Below are 15,986 nucleotides of genomic sequence, written 5' to 3'. Positions count from 1 at the left end.
GAATCATGGTGTGGCACTGTACTAGTATATATTTCCTGGAAGTGGAAACCCCAACCAGGGAACCTATAAATAACAGTGGCCTGGACAGGTGGAGCCTCTTGGAGCAGTTGTTTCATGAGTCTCTCTATCCTGGAGGTGGCGACAATTTGACAGATGAAAAAGTCAAACTGATTGCGCACCTTTATGACTCTATGACCACGCAGTTCATTTTCGTGGTTTAATTTACCCCAATGCATTTTTATATACTCCAAATCACTTGGCATTGAGTTGGGAGGGGCCAGCCCCGCTGCTGGCTGAGCAGAGATTTAAGGGCGCAAGACGAGCTCTGTACTAACACCCATTTCCGTGCAATCTGGACCACCAATGGGCACTGAATTCAAGCATATTATGTTTGAAGGTCCAAGAAAAATGTATGAATGGACCATCAGCTCATCACCGCTCTTTCATGTCAAACGACCCGGCCGGTTCCACATTTAAAATTACGGGTTGGCGGAGTGCCAGACGCACTCATCAAAAGAGACAGATATGGCTCGCGAGACATAGGTTCTAGACTTTACATTGAAAAAGGAACCGGTCCAAAATGGTTGATTACAGTAAAACAGCCAAACGAAACTGCAAAACCCCAAGAGAGGTTTTCAGTTATATTTTTGACATGTAAGCCAATATGCGCTCAGATTTTTTTCTATCATCGAATACTTGCATTCATACAACACTAATGAGTCATTATGAAGCCGCTGGCCTTAGTCTCAGAAGCTGTTTGAGATTCAGCAATTGAGAATGCAATGTAACTCATGCACAATCCCTCTTGAGTCACAGCTGCTCCTGAAGCCTTACTCACCATCTGCTGTGCCATGGATAATAAGAAATTTCAATGGACCATGTCCTGTGATGTTACTGAGTAGACTTGAAACCTGCCAGAAACAATAAATAGCAGCAGTTTACTGTATTGATACATGACAAAAAATATTGCTGTTTCCATTCATGAGATCCAGGAAGATCCAGTTAGTTTTTTTTGTTTTTTATACCCCCGCACTGTTTCAAGTATAAAATGAGTGTGTGACCTTGTTGACGATTGTCATCCATATGGTTCATCAATTGATCCCAATTGCCTTGACAAGTCAAAAGACTCTGAAAACAAACTGATTGAAATTAGGAATTGATTTGACATCAAGTCTGTAACTTATAAGTCAGTATCCATCTGTTTGCAGATGCAGACAAAAAGGACTAACTGGATTAGTTTGGAAAACTGCCATTTTTAACCTAAATTATCTAGCTGATAAAAGGACAGATTTTTATTTATTTGTATTTTTTTAAGTAATGGAGGGGAAAATGTGAATGCAATTTAGGACATTTACATTGAGAGTTGACAAAATTACTGCATCCATTTGACTTTCATGGATTTGTAGCCATTCTAGGCAGAGAGGCATCAGTTCCAGAAAAACAGTTAAAGTTGAACTGTTGACCATATGTTTTATGTAACGATAACGTGTCTGCAGTTAAGCGCTGGTGAAGCATCTCCAGGGAAGCAAGTCGGCATGTGGTCATGTCATTGACTGAAAATCACTTTAACTATATATATAGGCCTACAGTACATACAGGATATTGTGTGGTATAAACTATGATTATGCAATTTGTCCAGTTCACATGGTAGCCCAATTTATGGCCACTGCGGACAGAATGTGGTGAGACATATCTGAGGGTTGGATGGGCAAATTTGTCAGGTCACTTTTGCCATTGATAAGACTGATTATCACTGAGTCAACACTTTCCAACTCTGATTGCAAATAATATATATACATATATATATATATATATATATATATATACTCTTATTACTGACTTAAAAGGACAAAAAACACATTTTCTAAACCCAGGAAAAAAATATTATATATTGTATACTATATACTGTATATATATATATATATACATATATACTAGTATATGATAAAAAATATATATTGATGACCCCGAAATATATATATATAGATACTAGTATATATTTCGGGGTCATCAATATATATTTTTTATCATATACTAGTATATATATATGTATATATATATATATATATTATATTTACAGTGGTACCTCTACATATGAAAGTTAATTCATTCCAGGACCTTGTTTGTAATTCGAAATGGTCGTATATCAAGCAGGATTTTCCCATAGTAACTCATTATAATTCCATTAATTCGTTCCACAGCCCAAACAACTACACTACATCCTTAAAGCAGAAATGTGAAGTAATTTCATGACATGCCAAATAGGGTCACAATTAAAGTAATTAAACATTGTCCAACAAATACAGCATGAAAAAATAATTCATATGTTGTATATTTGACAAAATAATCGCGTTTCCGAAGTTCGAGCCTGAAAGGGGACGAACCCGGAAGTGATACGTCACACCGGGAACAGCGATGGCAGCTCCATACATACGGCCGCCATACAAAGCCCTTCAAACAATGATTCAAACAGCGATATAAGCGATAGATCGAGCGCAAGGGAGGAGATCCAAGTTTTCGAAGAGTTGGAGGAAGAAGAGGAGGTTGGAATTTTATGTTGGACCTAACATGTATTCGCCAGACGCTAATCAGGATGCAAACAATGTGCCTAGACTACCTGACATGGAATGGATACAAGACCCATCGAGATTACAAGTAGATAAGATAAAGGCTGTTATTATTTTCATGATTTGAAGATGCAGGCATTTGCACATAATTGTATGGTTTTGTCTATCTGATGACATTGTTAAAAAAAATAATAATCAGACTTCATGTTCATGTTGGCAGATCCGGCAGCTCTCGTGCACATAAAATAATAATATAAAAATGTTGGGGGGAAAGAAGGAGATGAGTCGTTGATGGCTTTCTCCACTTTATTGTGGCAACAATAAGAAAACAAAATAATAGCGGACTGCCGTCACATTCGACCGCGAGGTTTTGCTTCTCACTGATCTCCTCCTCGCCTCCTACTACTCCAGCATCTCTTAAACGGATCGTGCATAGTGTCTTGTTATGAGCTTTTTGTTTACAAATGTATCGAACACACGACGTGCTGACAACTTTGTTTCTTTATTAACACATGAAGCTAACAGAACGCAGCTCGGTGCTCTCGGCAGGAAGTGGCATATAATGGCGTGAGGAAATGTAGTTTTTTCACACAAGCGAACAGATTACAAAGCACCACTTCAGTGTTGTCCCGAGACTACATTTCCCATGATTCACTGCGTGACCTCCGCGCTCGCTGATTCGCTGCCAGACATTAAAAGCAACACGCTTGTTGTTGTCGTCACCTGTCAGCGGCTCGTACATAAAACACAAACAAGAAGGCTATCAAGCTATCACCGTGAAAGAAACGCCGAATCGTACAAATGTAATGCAATGCTTGAAGCATGAAGGTGGAAATACATAATACAAATACAAATAAATGTGCACAAACTCACCGGCGGTGTGTGTGTCTTACGGCAACGTGACCGTGAATTACTGCGACGCCGACCCGCTTATATGCACATCCACACCCCTTTCCCGATTTCCTTTCGGACAAGATCGTAGATGACGCACAATTTAAACACGCTTAACCTAGCGAACGCAACAACAACTATGATCGGGGATTGCCACGAGTTAACTTTCGGCTAACGTCGCTAGCTTATACTGTTCATTCCACAACAGTTGGCAGCTCTGCTTTGACAAAGTTATCAGTCATCTATCCAAAAATCATACTTACTTTTTGGCAAATCCTTGATCATAAGCAGACCGGTTAAGGAAGCAGGCATCTTCGAAGTGTTTGCAGCAGAGAACACTACTCGATAATGGCGTGAAATTCATTCGCTTCGTGCGAACAAAAGATGTCCATTTACGTGCCCTGCTATCCTTTTGCCACTCATACAACTTTTCGTTTGAGTAAGAACAAAACATCGCCACACACCGCCGTGGCATCTTACCGAGAAGCAATGCAACAAACAGTACTTTTCTATGGCGGACTTCCCTCGCACTACCCTGTGTGACGTAATTTCCGAAGATTTCCAAAGATTGCCCAAGAAAAGTATTTTCGTTGTCAAGGGCGTTGCGATGGGTCAAACAAAGAATCTGGAAGGGTTACATTTAAAAAAATAATGAAAATATGCTTATAACTGTTTAGCCATTGATATTGTTCAAAAACATGGTTGGCCAACCTTACTTCACATTTCCGCTTTAATAAACACTGCTGCTACTATTACAAATGGCAATTACACATAGCAAAACAAATAAATTATAAATAAAAATCGGAATAACAATATAAAAATAATTATTCCTGTTATAATGTAACAAATCAGGTGTAGTTTTGACGTAGCAAAGCAAAACACCGTCTCTAAGGTGCTAGTCACATCATCTGTTTGAAAAATAATTTGGACCCATTATGAAATACTTTGTAGGATTTTTGTTCATTTCATTCACTTTTAACATTACAATGTTACATTTTTAACAGCAAGGTCTTTATTTTAAAAGGAAAGTGCAGAATTTTTTACTCAAGGTTTAATCTTTGAGTTAGCAGGGATTTAATTAGTCGGAGTGGATTTTAACAAATTCTGTGCAGTTTGTTGGTTATTTGTTAATTTCACTGGCTAAGCTAGCTCAATGGTTCCTGCCTAGCATGCCAATAAAAAAATGATATTAACAGATCTAACAGTCAAATAAATTCAAAATGCAGATCATCGTTCGAAATACCCATGCGAACAAAACAATGTCACACCAAACTGCCATGATTAATTTGATAGAATGACAAGGAAAGACATACGACTATTTCTTTAAATGTGAGTGCGACCACAATAAAGAGGAGTGCTTCAGCCACTCGTGCTTCGTGTGCTGAGGAGCCCCTTTCGTTCCCAAATTATAGACATCATCATTATTGACGGGTCAGCTCGGCCATGCACTGCGCAACTCCCTCAAGCAGGGGGCTGCCCATATTAAGAGGAGCTATTCACAAACACACGCTCGCAGCGAACTAACAGTGGATTTCGGTTCAAAAAGTACGAAAGCTGTACCACATACAAACAGGAAGGATTGTCTCAGGAGTGATTTATTCAAGGATTCAAGGTAATTATTTATTTTTTTTGTACCATGCATGCATTTTGAAACGTTGTGAAAAAAATTGAGAAATTTGGCATCATAATTCGCAATATTTACGTAAAATAAATGCTACCTGCACAATTTTTTGGGGGGGCTGTTAACCAAGACTCGAGAGTGTTTTACGTCCATATCTATAAAGAATTCAGGGATTTAAGCATTCATCCACAAGAATTTTCAACTAAAAAAGCCAACAATGCAGGTCCCCTATTTATCGGCCCCGCGCCCCATGTCCCGTCAATTACATTATGAGGTCTATGCCCAAATAAAACAAATCAGCAGTGAAAAGACCGGGGTTCTATTACTCACCCTGCTTGCCTAGACAGCCTGTTCCCTGCAGAGCTGCTGGATTACAAATGCTGGTATTCATACTACAATTTTTGGCAAGCAAGAGTAAGTTTTAATGAGTTCATCCTGAAAACATAACCAACACTATTGATTGCATTGATTATCATACGTGCATGCGTTGTTGTTTTTTTATAGGTGTGCTAAGCAGGCACCATAGGCAAATAACTAATAAACTCCCCAGAATTTGTTGAAATCAACGCCACGGACTATTTACACCCCTACAAATTCGAAGATTGAGCCATATGTCAAAAATGCTGAACTTTCCCTTTAAATTCATTTATGGGAAAGTCAGTTACATGAAATGACATTTTTCGACCACCAGGATGCCACTGTTTTTCACCCCCCACCCAATCTCAGCCTATGATACTTGGCCAACAATAGCAAGTCTAACAATATGTCAAAAGGGTTCATTTCTATTGTTTCAATTATTTGTTTCTCTTCTTGTTTTGAACTTTCCTGTCTGGAGGTAACGTGCAACCTGTGGGTTTTCTCTGGGTACTCCGGTTAACTCCCACATCCCAAAAACATACATTCTAGGTTTATTAAGACCATATCATCTGTACGTGTGATGGTGGGTATGAAAGGGATTTACCATAACGCCATGAACATAATGTAAATGCCTTCTGACTTTATATCTTTTGTACCGTTGGCGCACACATTATGAGAAACCTTGACAGAATGTGAAAAACAATGTACAGGAACCTACATCAGTGCCACAGCACAAGCAGAACTGTATTGGATCTTTGAGCCTTAGGGATAAAGTAGCTACCCTACAGCCCATTGCATGCTCTACTGGATGGCAAATAAGGATCGCAATTCATTCTTCGTTTACGTAGAGATTTATGCGAATCAATAATGTAAATTGACCATTGAATACCCATAAATGTGGTAAGTGTCCCACTGTCATGTCTTAAGGTTTCTCCCCACAACATAGTCTTTTGAAACGTTCTTGTGTAATTTAAAACAGGAGACAGCCAGCTAACGGGCATTAATAAATTTTAATTTTGCTTTAGGAAATTAAACAACTCTGCAATTAATTTTGAAGAAAAACTACCCCATAATACAACCTGGTATTTGTGATCTTCTTTAGGTGGATATCCAAAATATTTCTCCGTGAGAGCAGACCCTGTAAAAAGATTAAAATAAAACTGCTATTAGTGATGCGTTATGACCAAGAATATCACTGTTTATGCCTATTCCTCCCCATTCCATTCCTTCTAGATTTACAGCGTTTATTAAAACAGCTATTTGGTAGCTTATGATTAATATTTTTTTTTTTTATATAACTGGGTGATTCAAAATTGTAATAAACATCCCCCTGTGTTTGCAAACAATGATATATTAATTCACTACATTTTCTTTTAATATGATCAATTTTTAGGTTAAATATTAGATGTGTAAAAGCAGAACCAGGCTAGTCCGATTGAAAATATACTGTAAATCAAATTTTCAAGATAGATCTGGCCAAGGCAAGCATTAGCAAAGCCCAAAGGTAAAGAATACATAAAGTGAGACACAAAATTTACAAAGCACAAGATATTTATTCACATTACAAAAACATTCTTGTCAATAGGTACATTTCATTCTCTGCCTTCACATCTTACCATGTAGTCTCCAGTTTACTATGGGGGCAACTGCTATTCCACAAGTGAAAGTTGAGCTGTAGGAGAGTAATAAGATTGATGCAAGATAGCCCCCATATGCCTACAAAAAGAAATCACAAAGAAAACGTTAATGAATACCCATTCACAAATATGGAAATAAAAATGAACTCCATTAAAGTTATTCTCAATTGCTTTGATACATTTTTCAAATCAGATTTGAAATTCTCAAAACTACTTGTTCAATCCTCACATGTCGCACAAGTAGCAAAACAACATGGATTACCTGCAAAATCCCGTTTTTTTTTTTTTTTTTTTTTTTTTTTTTTGTGCAAAATACTAAATACTAAAAGTCTATCGCTCAAAATTAAATTTCTTTGTCAATGAACATTTCAGTGCTGTCAGAATGACAAGTCCTTGTTTCACTGTGTACAGACAAGACAGTTAAATTGCTTAGCCATGGTCTACAAGATGAAGATGGTGAACGTAAGTTTTGATGAAAATTTGTGTGTGGGAGAGTTATTGCAAGAGACTGGACAAGATTCAGTTTACACTTTTACTGTTTTTACAATTTCTTGACAGACCATGTCACTGCGATACAGAAAGCAAAAGACAGCACTGAGTATCACAAAGAAAAAAAGCAAAATTAGAAATGTGAACATAATACAATCGGCACAAGTAAAATATTAAAAATATTAAAAATTTAAAATACTTCTTCTTACATTTAAGACCATTAATGGGTTGGGGCCACCTTATCTCACCGATGCTCTGGTTCCATACCGCCCCAACAGAACACTCCGATCTCAGAATGCAGGTCTACTGGTAGTTCCCAGGGTTCATAAAAGTACTGTCGGAGCTAGATCCTTTAGCCACCAAGCCCCTGTTTTATGGAATCAGCTTCCAGCTAGTATTAAAGAAGCCGAGACAGTCTGCACATTTAAGATTAGATTAAAAACGTTCCTATTCGACAAAGCCTATGGTTAGGCTAGTTGAAGTCGGAGTAGACTCACAGTTTAGTCTAAGCTGCACTAGAAGCTATAATGCTGGGGGCAGTACAGCCGCTGAGTTCTATCTCCTTTTCTTACTCTACCTACCACTTGTCTTACTTTATTTCTATTTTCCAATGTTAATATCTAGTTGTCTAGTCTCTTCATCACTAGTCACCCGGTGTCCCCTTTCCCTGCTATTTTTCAGCTGCAGCCTCCTGACTGTCCGGACCCCTGGCTGGATAGACGTCCTCGCTGCTACCCCCGTCTCATCTGACTAGAGGGACTTCTTCTTGCACCTTCACTCCACTGTATTTTTACGGACTATAATTTCGCTTGCTAATTCCCATTAGCCGTTCTGGGGTTCCTGTCTATCCGTCCTGGGAGTGGATCTCTCCTGACTGTGGTACTCCCCAAGGTTTCTCATTTTTCTCCCAATTGACTCTGGAGTTTTTGGAGTTTTTCCTTGCCGGCATGGAGGGTCTTAAGGATAGGGGATACCCAGGACTTGAACTGCATCTATTCATCTTTGTTGCTTCATTTCTAATTGTGTATCATATTGCCTCTGTAAAGCCCTTTGAGACTTCTGTTGTGATTGAGGGCTATACAAATAAAATTGAATTGAATTGAATTGAATTAAACTTTAAGTGCTACATGTCGGGATTTTCTCCCACTCTTTCTACACATCTTGACATTCCTCCCTGTTGGGCCACAAATTTGTAATTCTTGTCACAATGGATGTCCTCTCTTGCTATACAGCGTGGAAAGAATCTTCTTGAATGCCTGATCCAGCCTGTGCAGGAATCTGCTGTGATGTCACTGCATGCTGCATTCATGGCATCCAGAAAAGGCATCTGAGGGAGTCTGGTGATCATACACTTGCCATTTCCATGTGGAGAAAAATTCCTCAATGGGGTTGATGAATTGAGAGTATGGTGGGACGATCGCCATTATCCATTCCCTGATTATGTTGGAGTGGTGGAAGCCCACATTGTCCCAAACTATCACACATTTTGGCAGGTTAAAATAAGTTATGTAAAATAAGTAACGAAAATGCTTAGAAATAAGCACACACATGTTGACATATTTTGATAACATGTTCATCCATTTTGCATGTAATGACTAAATGTTGTGGGAGGTGAGACTATTAAACTGAGACCCATGATCATCCATTTTGACCATCAAGACAAATGCAACAGATAATGTAAGGAAACTGCAGAGAATTGTACAAAATCATTTGCATGGATGCACAAAACTTCTGCAACTTGCTCAAAGATACGAGAAACTGCTTTTTTGATGGCCACTAGTGATACGATGTTGCAAGGTTTGAACAAGTAGTTTTAAGAATTTCAATCCTGATCTGAGAACGGTACCAAAGCAATTGAGAAAAACTGTAATATGATAGGGATTTCTTGGTGTCAATCGGAAACCATCAGTCAGAACGAACAAAATTCACGTGTGGAGTCCCTCAAGGGTCAATTCTTGGACCACTCTTATTTAACATCTATATGCTTCCGTTAGCTCAGATAATGGAACAGTATGACATCTCCTATCACGCCTATGCAGATGACACACAACTGTACATTTCTGTGTCCCCACATGATTATAGTCCCTTAGTCACCCTGTGCAAATGCATTCATCAAATCAATGAATGGATGTGCCAGAATTTTCTCCAGTTAAATGTGCAGAAGACAGAGGTGATCATTTTTGGGCCAAAAAAGGAAAGGTCAAAGATAAGCAGCCAACTTAGCACAATGTCACTTACAGCTACAAATCAAGTCAGAAACCTTGGCGTAATTATTGACTCAGACCTAAAATTTGATAGCCATTTAAAGTCCGTCACTAAATCCGCTTATTACCACCTAAAAAATATAACCAGAATTAAGGGGCTTCTGACTCAACAAGACATGGAAAAACTTATGCATGCATTCATTTTTCAGCAGATTGGACTATTGCAACGGTATATTTACAGGTCTTGATAAAAAATCAGTCAGGAAGTTGCAGCTGGTACAGAATGCTGCAGCCAGAGTCCTCACAAATACAAGGAAGCTGGACCACATTACACCAGTTTTGAAATCGCTACACTGGCTTCCAGTAAGTCAAAGGATAGACTATAAAATACTACTGCTCGTCTACAAAACACTTAATGGCCTTGGACCAAAATACATGCTTGACTTGTTAGAGTCCTATGAGACATCTAGACCCCTAAGGTCGTCTGGAACCGGTCTTCTGCATGTTCCAAGAACAAGAACCAAGCAGGGTGAGGCAGCATTTAGTTATTATGCTCCTCACCTCTGGAACAAGTTACCCGAACGTCTGAAGTATGCTCAAACTGTTAGCTCTTTTAAATCAGGGCTGAAAACGCTTTTGTTTAGCACTGCATATCCATAACTGGCTATATATTTCAATCTACCTGCTTTCTATTCCTCTTGTGCTTATCTCCATTGCTGATTTCAATTATTATTAGTAGTAGTAGTTTTTGTTTTATTTTTATTTTATTTATTTATTTTTATTCTGTGATTAAATGCGATCTTTTGTCTTCGTTTCTACGTTGTGTTGATTTAAAGGTGATTTTTATGATCTTCATGTGATGTAAAGCACTTTGAATTGCCTTGTGTTGAATTGTGCTATATAAATAAATTTGCCTTGCCTTGCCTTGCCTAATAGTGGACCTATGCTATTTGCGAGAAATGGACCGAGACTGACTACATATAGGATATTTCCATTTATAATCGAATCCTCTAAAATTGATTATAATAGGCTTTAAAAAAATGGATTGAGTGACATTTCTGTTTAAGTGTTTACTGTTCTTTTATGAATAGTGAGAAGGTAATGAATCCAGTTGTGGCTAAACAATATCATATGACGATGTTGAAAATAAGAAACGTTTGATTTTGTACCGTATTCCCCCACCAGCCCTTCCAAACTCGTCAGCGACTGACTTGCTCCTGAGTTCGGGTGGGGCGGTCATGCCAGCAAGTGAAAGCCGGGCCAATGTTTATTCTTTACTGTCCTTTTATCCTTTCCTCCGTGTTTTCTTTTTTTGTCTCCTTTGACAACACTTTTTGGCTCTTTTGTTGCTCTGCCATCTTTGCAGAATACGCGTGAAAGCGTTCACATCCACTTCTGTCTTTATAATGAATACGGAAAGGGGGAAGTGACGTATGCCCTAAAGTAGTCAGCACATTTGTAGTTTTCTTTGCGTGAAGGGCTCCTGCCACCTTCCCAAAAGTTAATTAGTGCCTCTGAAAGCGATGCAGACCCCCTCAAGCCAAAACAGAGGTGTCATTCAACTAGTTGTCAGTTGACAGACATATCTTCACCAATGTTATGAAAATAATTTTGTAAAGGTTGAAAAGTTCTCTAGTGTTGTTTTAAAATCAAATCAACCTTAACCCTTAGAAAATGTAGTTTCTCCTCCACAAACCAGATATGTTTTGGTGTGTCATTGGTTTCCTGGATTTTTGATTGGATCATCACATGTATATGTACTGTATACGTAGGTCCATTCACCAATGCCAAACTGCAAATAAGCAGGGGTCCACTGTACCAATTGTGGCTTACCTTTCCATAAACTGCAACATTATTCCCATCAATATATGGGAGCTTGATGAGGTGTCTGTGGAATTAGCAGAAAAATAAAATCAACATGTTTGTAAATTGTAGTTTTTAAGTCATTCAAGTAATTTAAATTATCTTAAGAATGTTTTGTTTAATGTGTATTTGTTTTGTTTACCTTTAGATATTCAACAATCAATTTCTTCAAACACTTTTTTGTGTTTTGCTTGGACTAGTATTGACTGTGCGCAGCACTATTCAGGCCTGTATTCAGTATATACAACTGCCCTCATTTTTTCCCTCAATACATCTATCAGCCTTCTAATGTCTTCTTCTAACACTCTTGCCTGGCATCGCATACCAATACAGTACTTAGTATCTCTGAGTCCATCACATTTGCCTTTTTCACTATTTTGTCAAGCTCATTTTCCTCATCCATTAACTCCTCACATCAAAGTATTATTCACAAGATTACTTATGAATACATTGTGTATTTAATTTATCATTAATAGTGACTCGTTTGAATTATAGTTTTCAGGATTTCAAAAAAAAAAAAAAAAACTCACTCTATAAATGCAATCTGATCAGCAACATCAGCAGTGCCCAATCGCTGGTGGACCCCATGCTGGACCTTCTGGCCCTGGAGGCTGCTTCCTCGACCATCCAGTCGAGCCACGATGACGTTCGCTGAACTGACAAGTGCGGAATCCCAACTGATGCTTAAGCGGTCGCTCACAGTCTCACCACCAGGCGTACTGTCACTAAAAAATATTTTTTGCAATTAAAGTGGTACCTCTACATATGAATTTAATTCGTTCCAGGACCTTGGTTGTAAGTCGAAATGGATGTCGAATTGTATGTCAAGCGGGATTTGCTCATAAGAATAAGTTATAATTCGATTAATTCATTCCATAGCCCAAAAAACCTACGCTAAATCTTTTATAATTAGTGCAGGTACAATTACACATAGCTATTAGACATAGCAAAACAAGTTAATTATGATTACAAACCAGAACAATAACAATACAGGGTCATAAAAAAATGAAAAACCTTTTGGAATTTCTCACATTTCTGCATAAAGTTACCATTAAATGTGGTCTGATATTTGTCAAAATCACACAGATGTAAAAACATTGTCTGCTTTAACTAAAACCACCCAAACATTTATAGGTTTTCATATTTTAATGAGGATAGCATACAAACAATGACAGAAGGGGAAAGAAAAAAAGTGAACCCTCTGCCTAAGGAGACGTAAAGAGCAATTGAAACCAATTTTTACCACACAATTTAAGTCAAGTGTGTGCCCAATCACTGCTGAGTGGTTTAAAGCTGCACTGCCAACAATAAAACACACACCTGGTCAGAATTGTCTTGATGAGAAGCATTGTCTGATGTGCATCACGGCTCGGTCAAAAGAGCTGTCTGAAGACCTACGATCAATGATTGTTGATTTTTATGAAGCTGGGAAATGATACAAAACCATCTCTAAAAGTCTGAATGTTCATCAATCGACAGTCAGAGACTTTTTCTACAAATGGAGAGTTTGGCACTGTTACTTCTCTCCCAAATAGTGGCCGTCCACCAAAGATGACGCCAATAGTTAGAATAGATAGAGAATACTAATAATAATAGAATACTCAGAGAGGTAAAAAAAGAACCCTAGAGTGTCTGTTAAAGACTTACAGAAATCATTGTCACAGCCCAATATCTCTGTGCACACATCAACTATATGTACAACTATGGCCAAGAATGGTGTTCATGGGAGGACTCCACGGAAGAAGTCACTGCTGTCTAAAAAAAACATTGTTGCTCCTTTAATGTTCGCAAAAAGGCACTTGGACACCTCACAGAGGTTTTGGCAGAATATTTTGTCGACTGATGAAACCATAGTTTCATTATTTGGGAGTAACACACAATGTCATATGTGGAGGAAAAATGGAACAGATCATCAACATCAACACCTCACGTTCCATCAACATCAACACCTCACCGCTACCGTGAAGCATGGTGAAGGGAGCATCATAATTTGAGGCTGTTTTGCTCCCTCGGGGCCTGGACAACTTCCAATCATTAACCCTTTAAGGTCTGGGCCTATTTCGTCTGATTTTGCATGCCTTTGAAGTTCCCTTTATATTTCAAAGAAAGAATTGTTTACGATGACCTGGTTTGGTCCCTTTTTTTGTGACACCTTGAACTTCATGTCCAAACTGTTGTTTCCTTCACTAACCAATTATAAATCATCATTTTGGGCCCAAAAAGACCAAAAATTTCAAAATCGTTTTCTCAAATTTTTTAATATTGATGTCCAATTGACAACCAAACATGCGTAACGAACCGTTTTGAAACTTTGTAATATTTATTCAACATGTTAGGATGAACATTCAACCAAAAAAATTTAGAATAAATAGTCTTATATTTGACAATTCAACATAAACAACAGGTATAGCCATAGGCAATTTTTGCCTTTATACATGCTCTAGTCAAAACAGGTTATATACAGCAGACCAAACAGTGAAGAACAGTGAAAAAATATATACCATCTAACACAAAAAGTGTTTAGAGGCCATCTCTTTATGAGTTTAGGTATTGCGGCCCATCACCTGATGAAAACTATGTACACACAATCAAGCTTCTTGAACACACATTTATATACCCAAATTGAGAATGCTGATTGTGGGGAAAAAAATATATATATAACATTGGAAAAAAAAGTATTTTCAAAAATATTTACAATAAACAAGTTAAATTTTTGTCAGGCTTGCCACTCTGAAAAGCAGTTTCGTTCTGGAATTAGACACAGGGCTACATCACACAGCTCACACTTCCATGGTGTGTTGGTCCTCATTCCACCCTTCCATTTTCATTTCACTTTACTTTCATTGTCACTATAAATGTACATGAAAAAAGTCAGTATTTATGAAAATAATAAAGTATAAAATAAAAATATATACAGCAATAAATAATAATGGAAATTTATATGTATGACAATAGAAAGAATACCATAGCTGAATATGTGCTACATCCCTAATCTTCATATAGAAAGTAGAACACCACAAATTATAAATTCCTGCCTGGGATACCCACAGTGCACGTACGACTTTGATCTGATATGCACATTTTATTATTATATTCACAAACACACACTTATATTGCATCAAAATTAACTTTGTCTTGCAATATAAAAAGAAACTTTCAAAAGAAACTTTTTCATCATAAAAAAAAAAAGAGTGAGTTGGCTTACCTCTGCTCGTCGATGGCGTCACCCACGTGTTCAAATCCGTCACTATCTTCACTCGAGGACTCTTCCGAAGAAGACGATGATGACGAATTTGGACCATCCTCTTCCTCAAGTTGATCAAAAAGCACAATTTCTTGCGCTAAATTTAGTTTTCCATTCATTGTCAAAGTCACACAAAGTCGCTGCTCGAACCAAACGGCCTCGCTCGCCACCTCGCTGCTTCAGAACACTCCTCCCCTCTCGTTCGGTAGAACCTCGCGCGGCAGTTATATTTATAAAAAAAACAAAACAAAACGCATTTTGTGCTTCCACTGTGACTTCGAAAGGGTTCGTTTGATTTGTGTTTTTTTCATGGAGCTTCCGTTTTGAAAAAGGAAAAGAAATGATGGAAATATAGACATAAACAAATGATCCATGCAGCGTTTTAATGTTTTTTTGAGAGGACAATAAAACTATAAAACTTAAATGACAATATCTCACGTTCTAGTTGGTCGATTGACTTCAAATAATAACGAGAGTAAACCGCAACTTCCGCACTTTAAAACGAGACCAACCAAAGGCATAAGGGTGACGTAATTAAAACGTGAGGGCGCTTCAAAGACCACGTGCGCTGAGGACGCGCCGGCGCGTCCTTCGACTCTCAAGGGTTAATGGAAGAATGAATTCAAATGTTTATCAGGATGTTTTGCAAGAAAACCTGAGGCCATCTGTCAGGCTGTCAGCTGAAGCTAAAAAGAGGATGGATGCTGCAACAAGGCAATGATCCCAAAACACAGAAGTAAATCAACTTCAGAATGGTTTCAGAAGAACAAAATACATGTTCTGGAGTGGCCAAGTCAAAGTTCAGACTTGAACCCCATGAGATGCTGTGGCATGACCTAAAGACAGTAATTCATGACAGACATCCCATGAATCTGACTGAACTACAGCAGTTTTGTAGAAAAGAATGGGCCGAGATTAGTCCTGATCGATGAGCCAGACTCATCTGCAGCTACAGGAAGCGACTGGTTGAAGTTATTGCTGCCAAAGGGGAGGTCCACAAAATATTAAATGTGATGGTTGACTTACTTATTTTTCCCCCTTCTGTCATTGCTTGCATACTATCCTCATTAAAATATGAAAACCTATTTTGGGTGGTTTTAGTTAAAGCAGACA

General features: G+C 38.1%; 1 protein-coding gene across 3 annotated transcripts in view; it reads right to left on the bottom strand.

Moving 5' to 3' along the window:
* Positions 1-15,986, bottom strand: part of LOC130927144 (inactive dipeptidyl peptidase 10-like) — a 109,733-nt gene that overhangs the window by 16,721 nt on the left and 77,026 nt on the right. For all 3 annotated transcript variants that reach the window (XM_057852733.1, XM_057852732.1, XM_057852734.1), the window contains 5 exons: positions 12,160-12,354; positions 11,600-11,654; positions 7,053-7,152; positions 6,516-6,574; positions 839-911 (listed from right to left, as the gene is read on the bottom strand). In XM_057852733.1, the coding sequence (XP_057708716.1) occupies positions 839-911; positions 6,516-6,574; positions 7,053-7,152; positions 11,600-11,654; positions 12,160-12,354 (482 nt within the window). The remainder of the gene's footprint in view (positions 1-838; positions 912-6,515; positions 6,575-7,052; positions 7,153-11,599; positions 11,655-12,159; positions 12,355-15,986) is intronic.

This window comes from Corythoichthys intestinalis, chromosome 12, assembly GCF_030265065.1.
Source record: "Corythoichthys intestinalis isolate RoL2023-P3 chromosome 12, ASM3026506v1, whole genome shotgun sequence".
NCBI classification, from domain to species: Eukaryota; Metazoa; Chordata; class Actinopteri; order Syngnathiformes; family Syngnathidae; genus Corythoichthys; species Corythoichthys intestinalis.
Note: the sequence above shows the minus strand (reverse complement) of the source record. Positions and strands in the feature narration are given on the sequence as shown.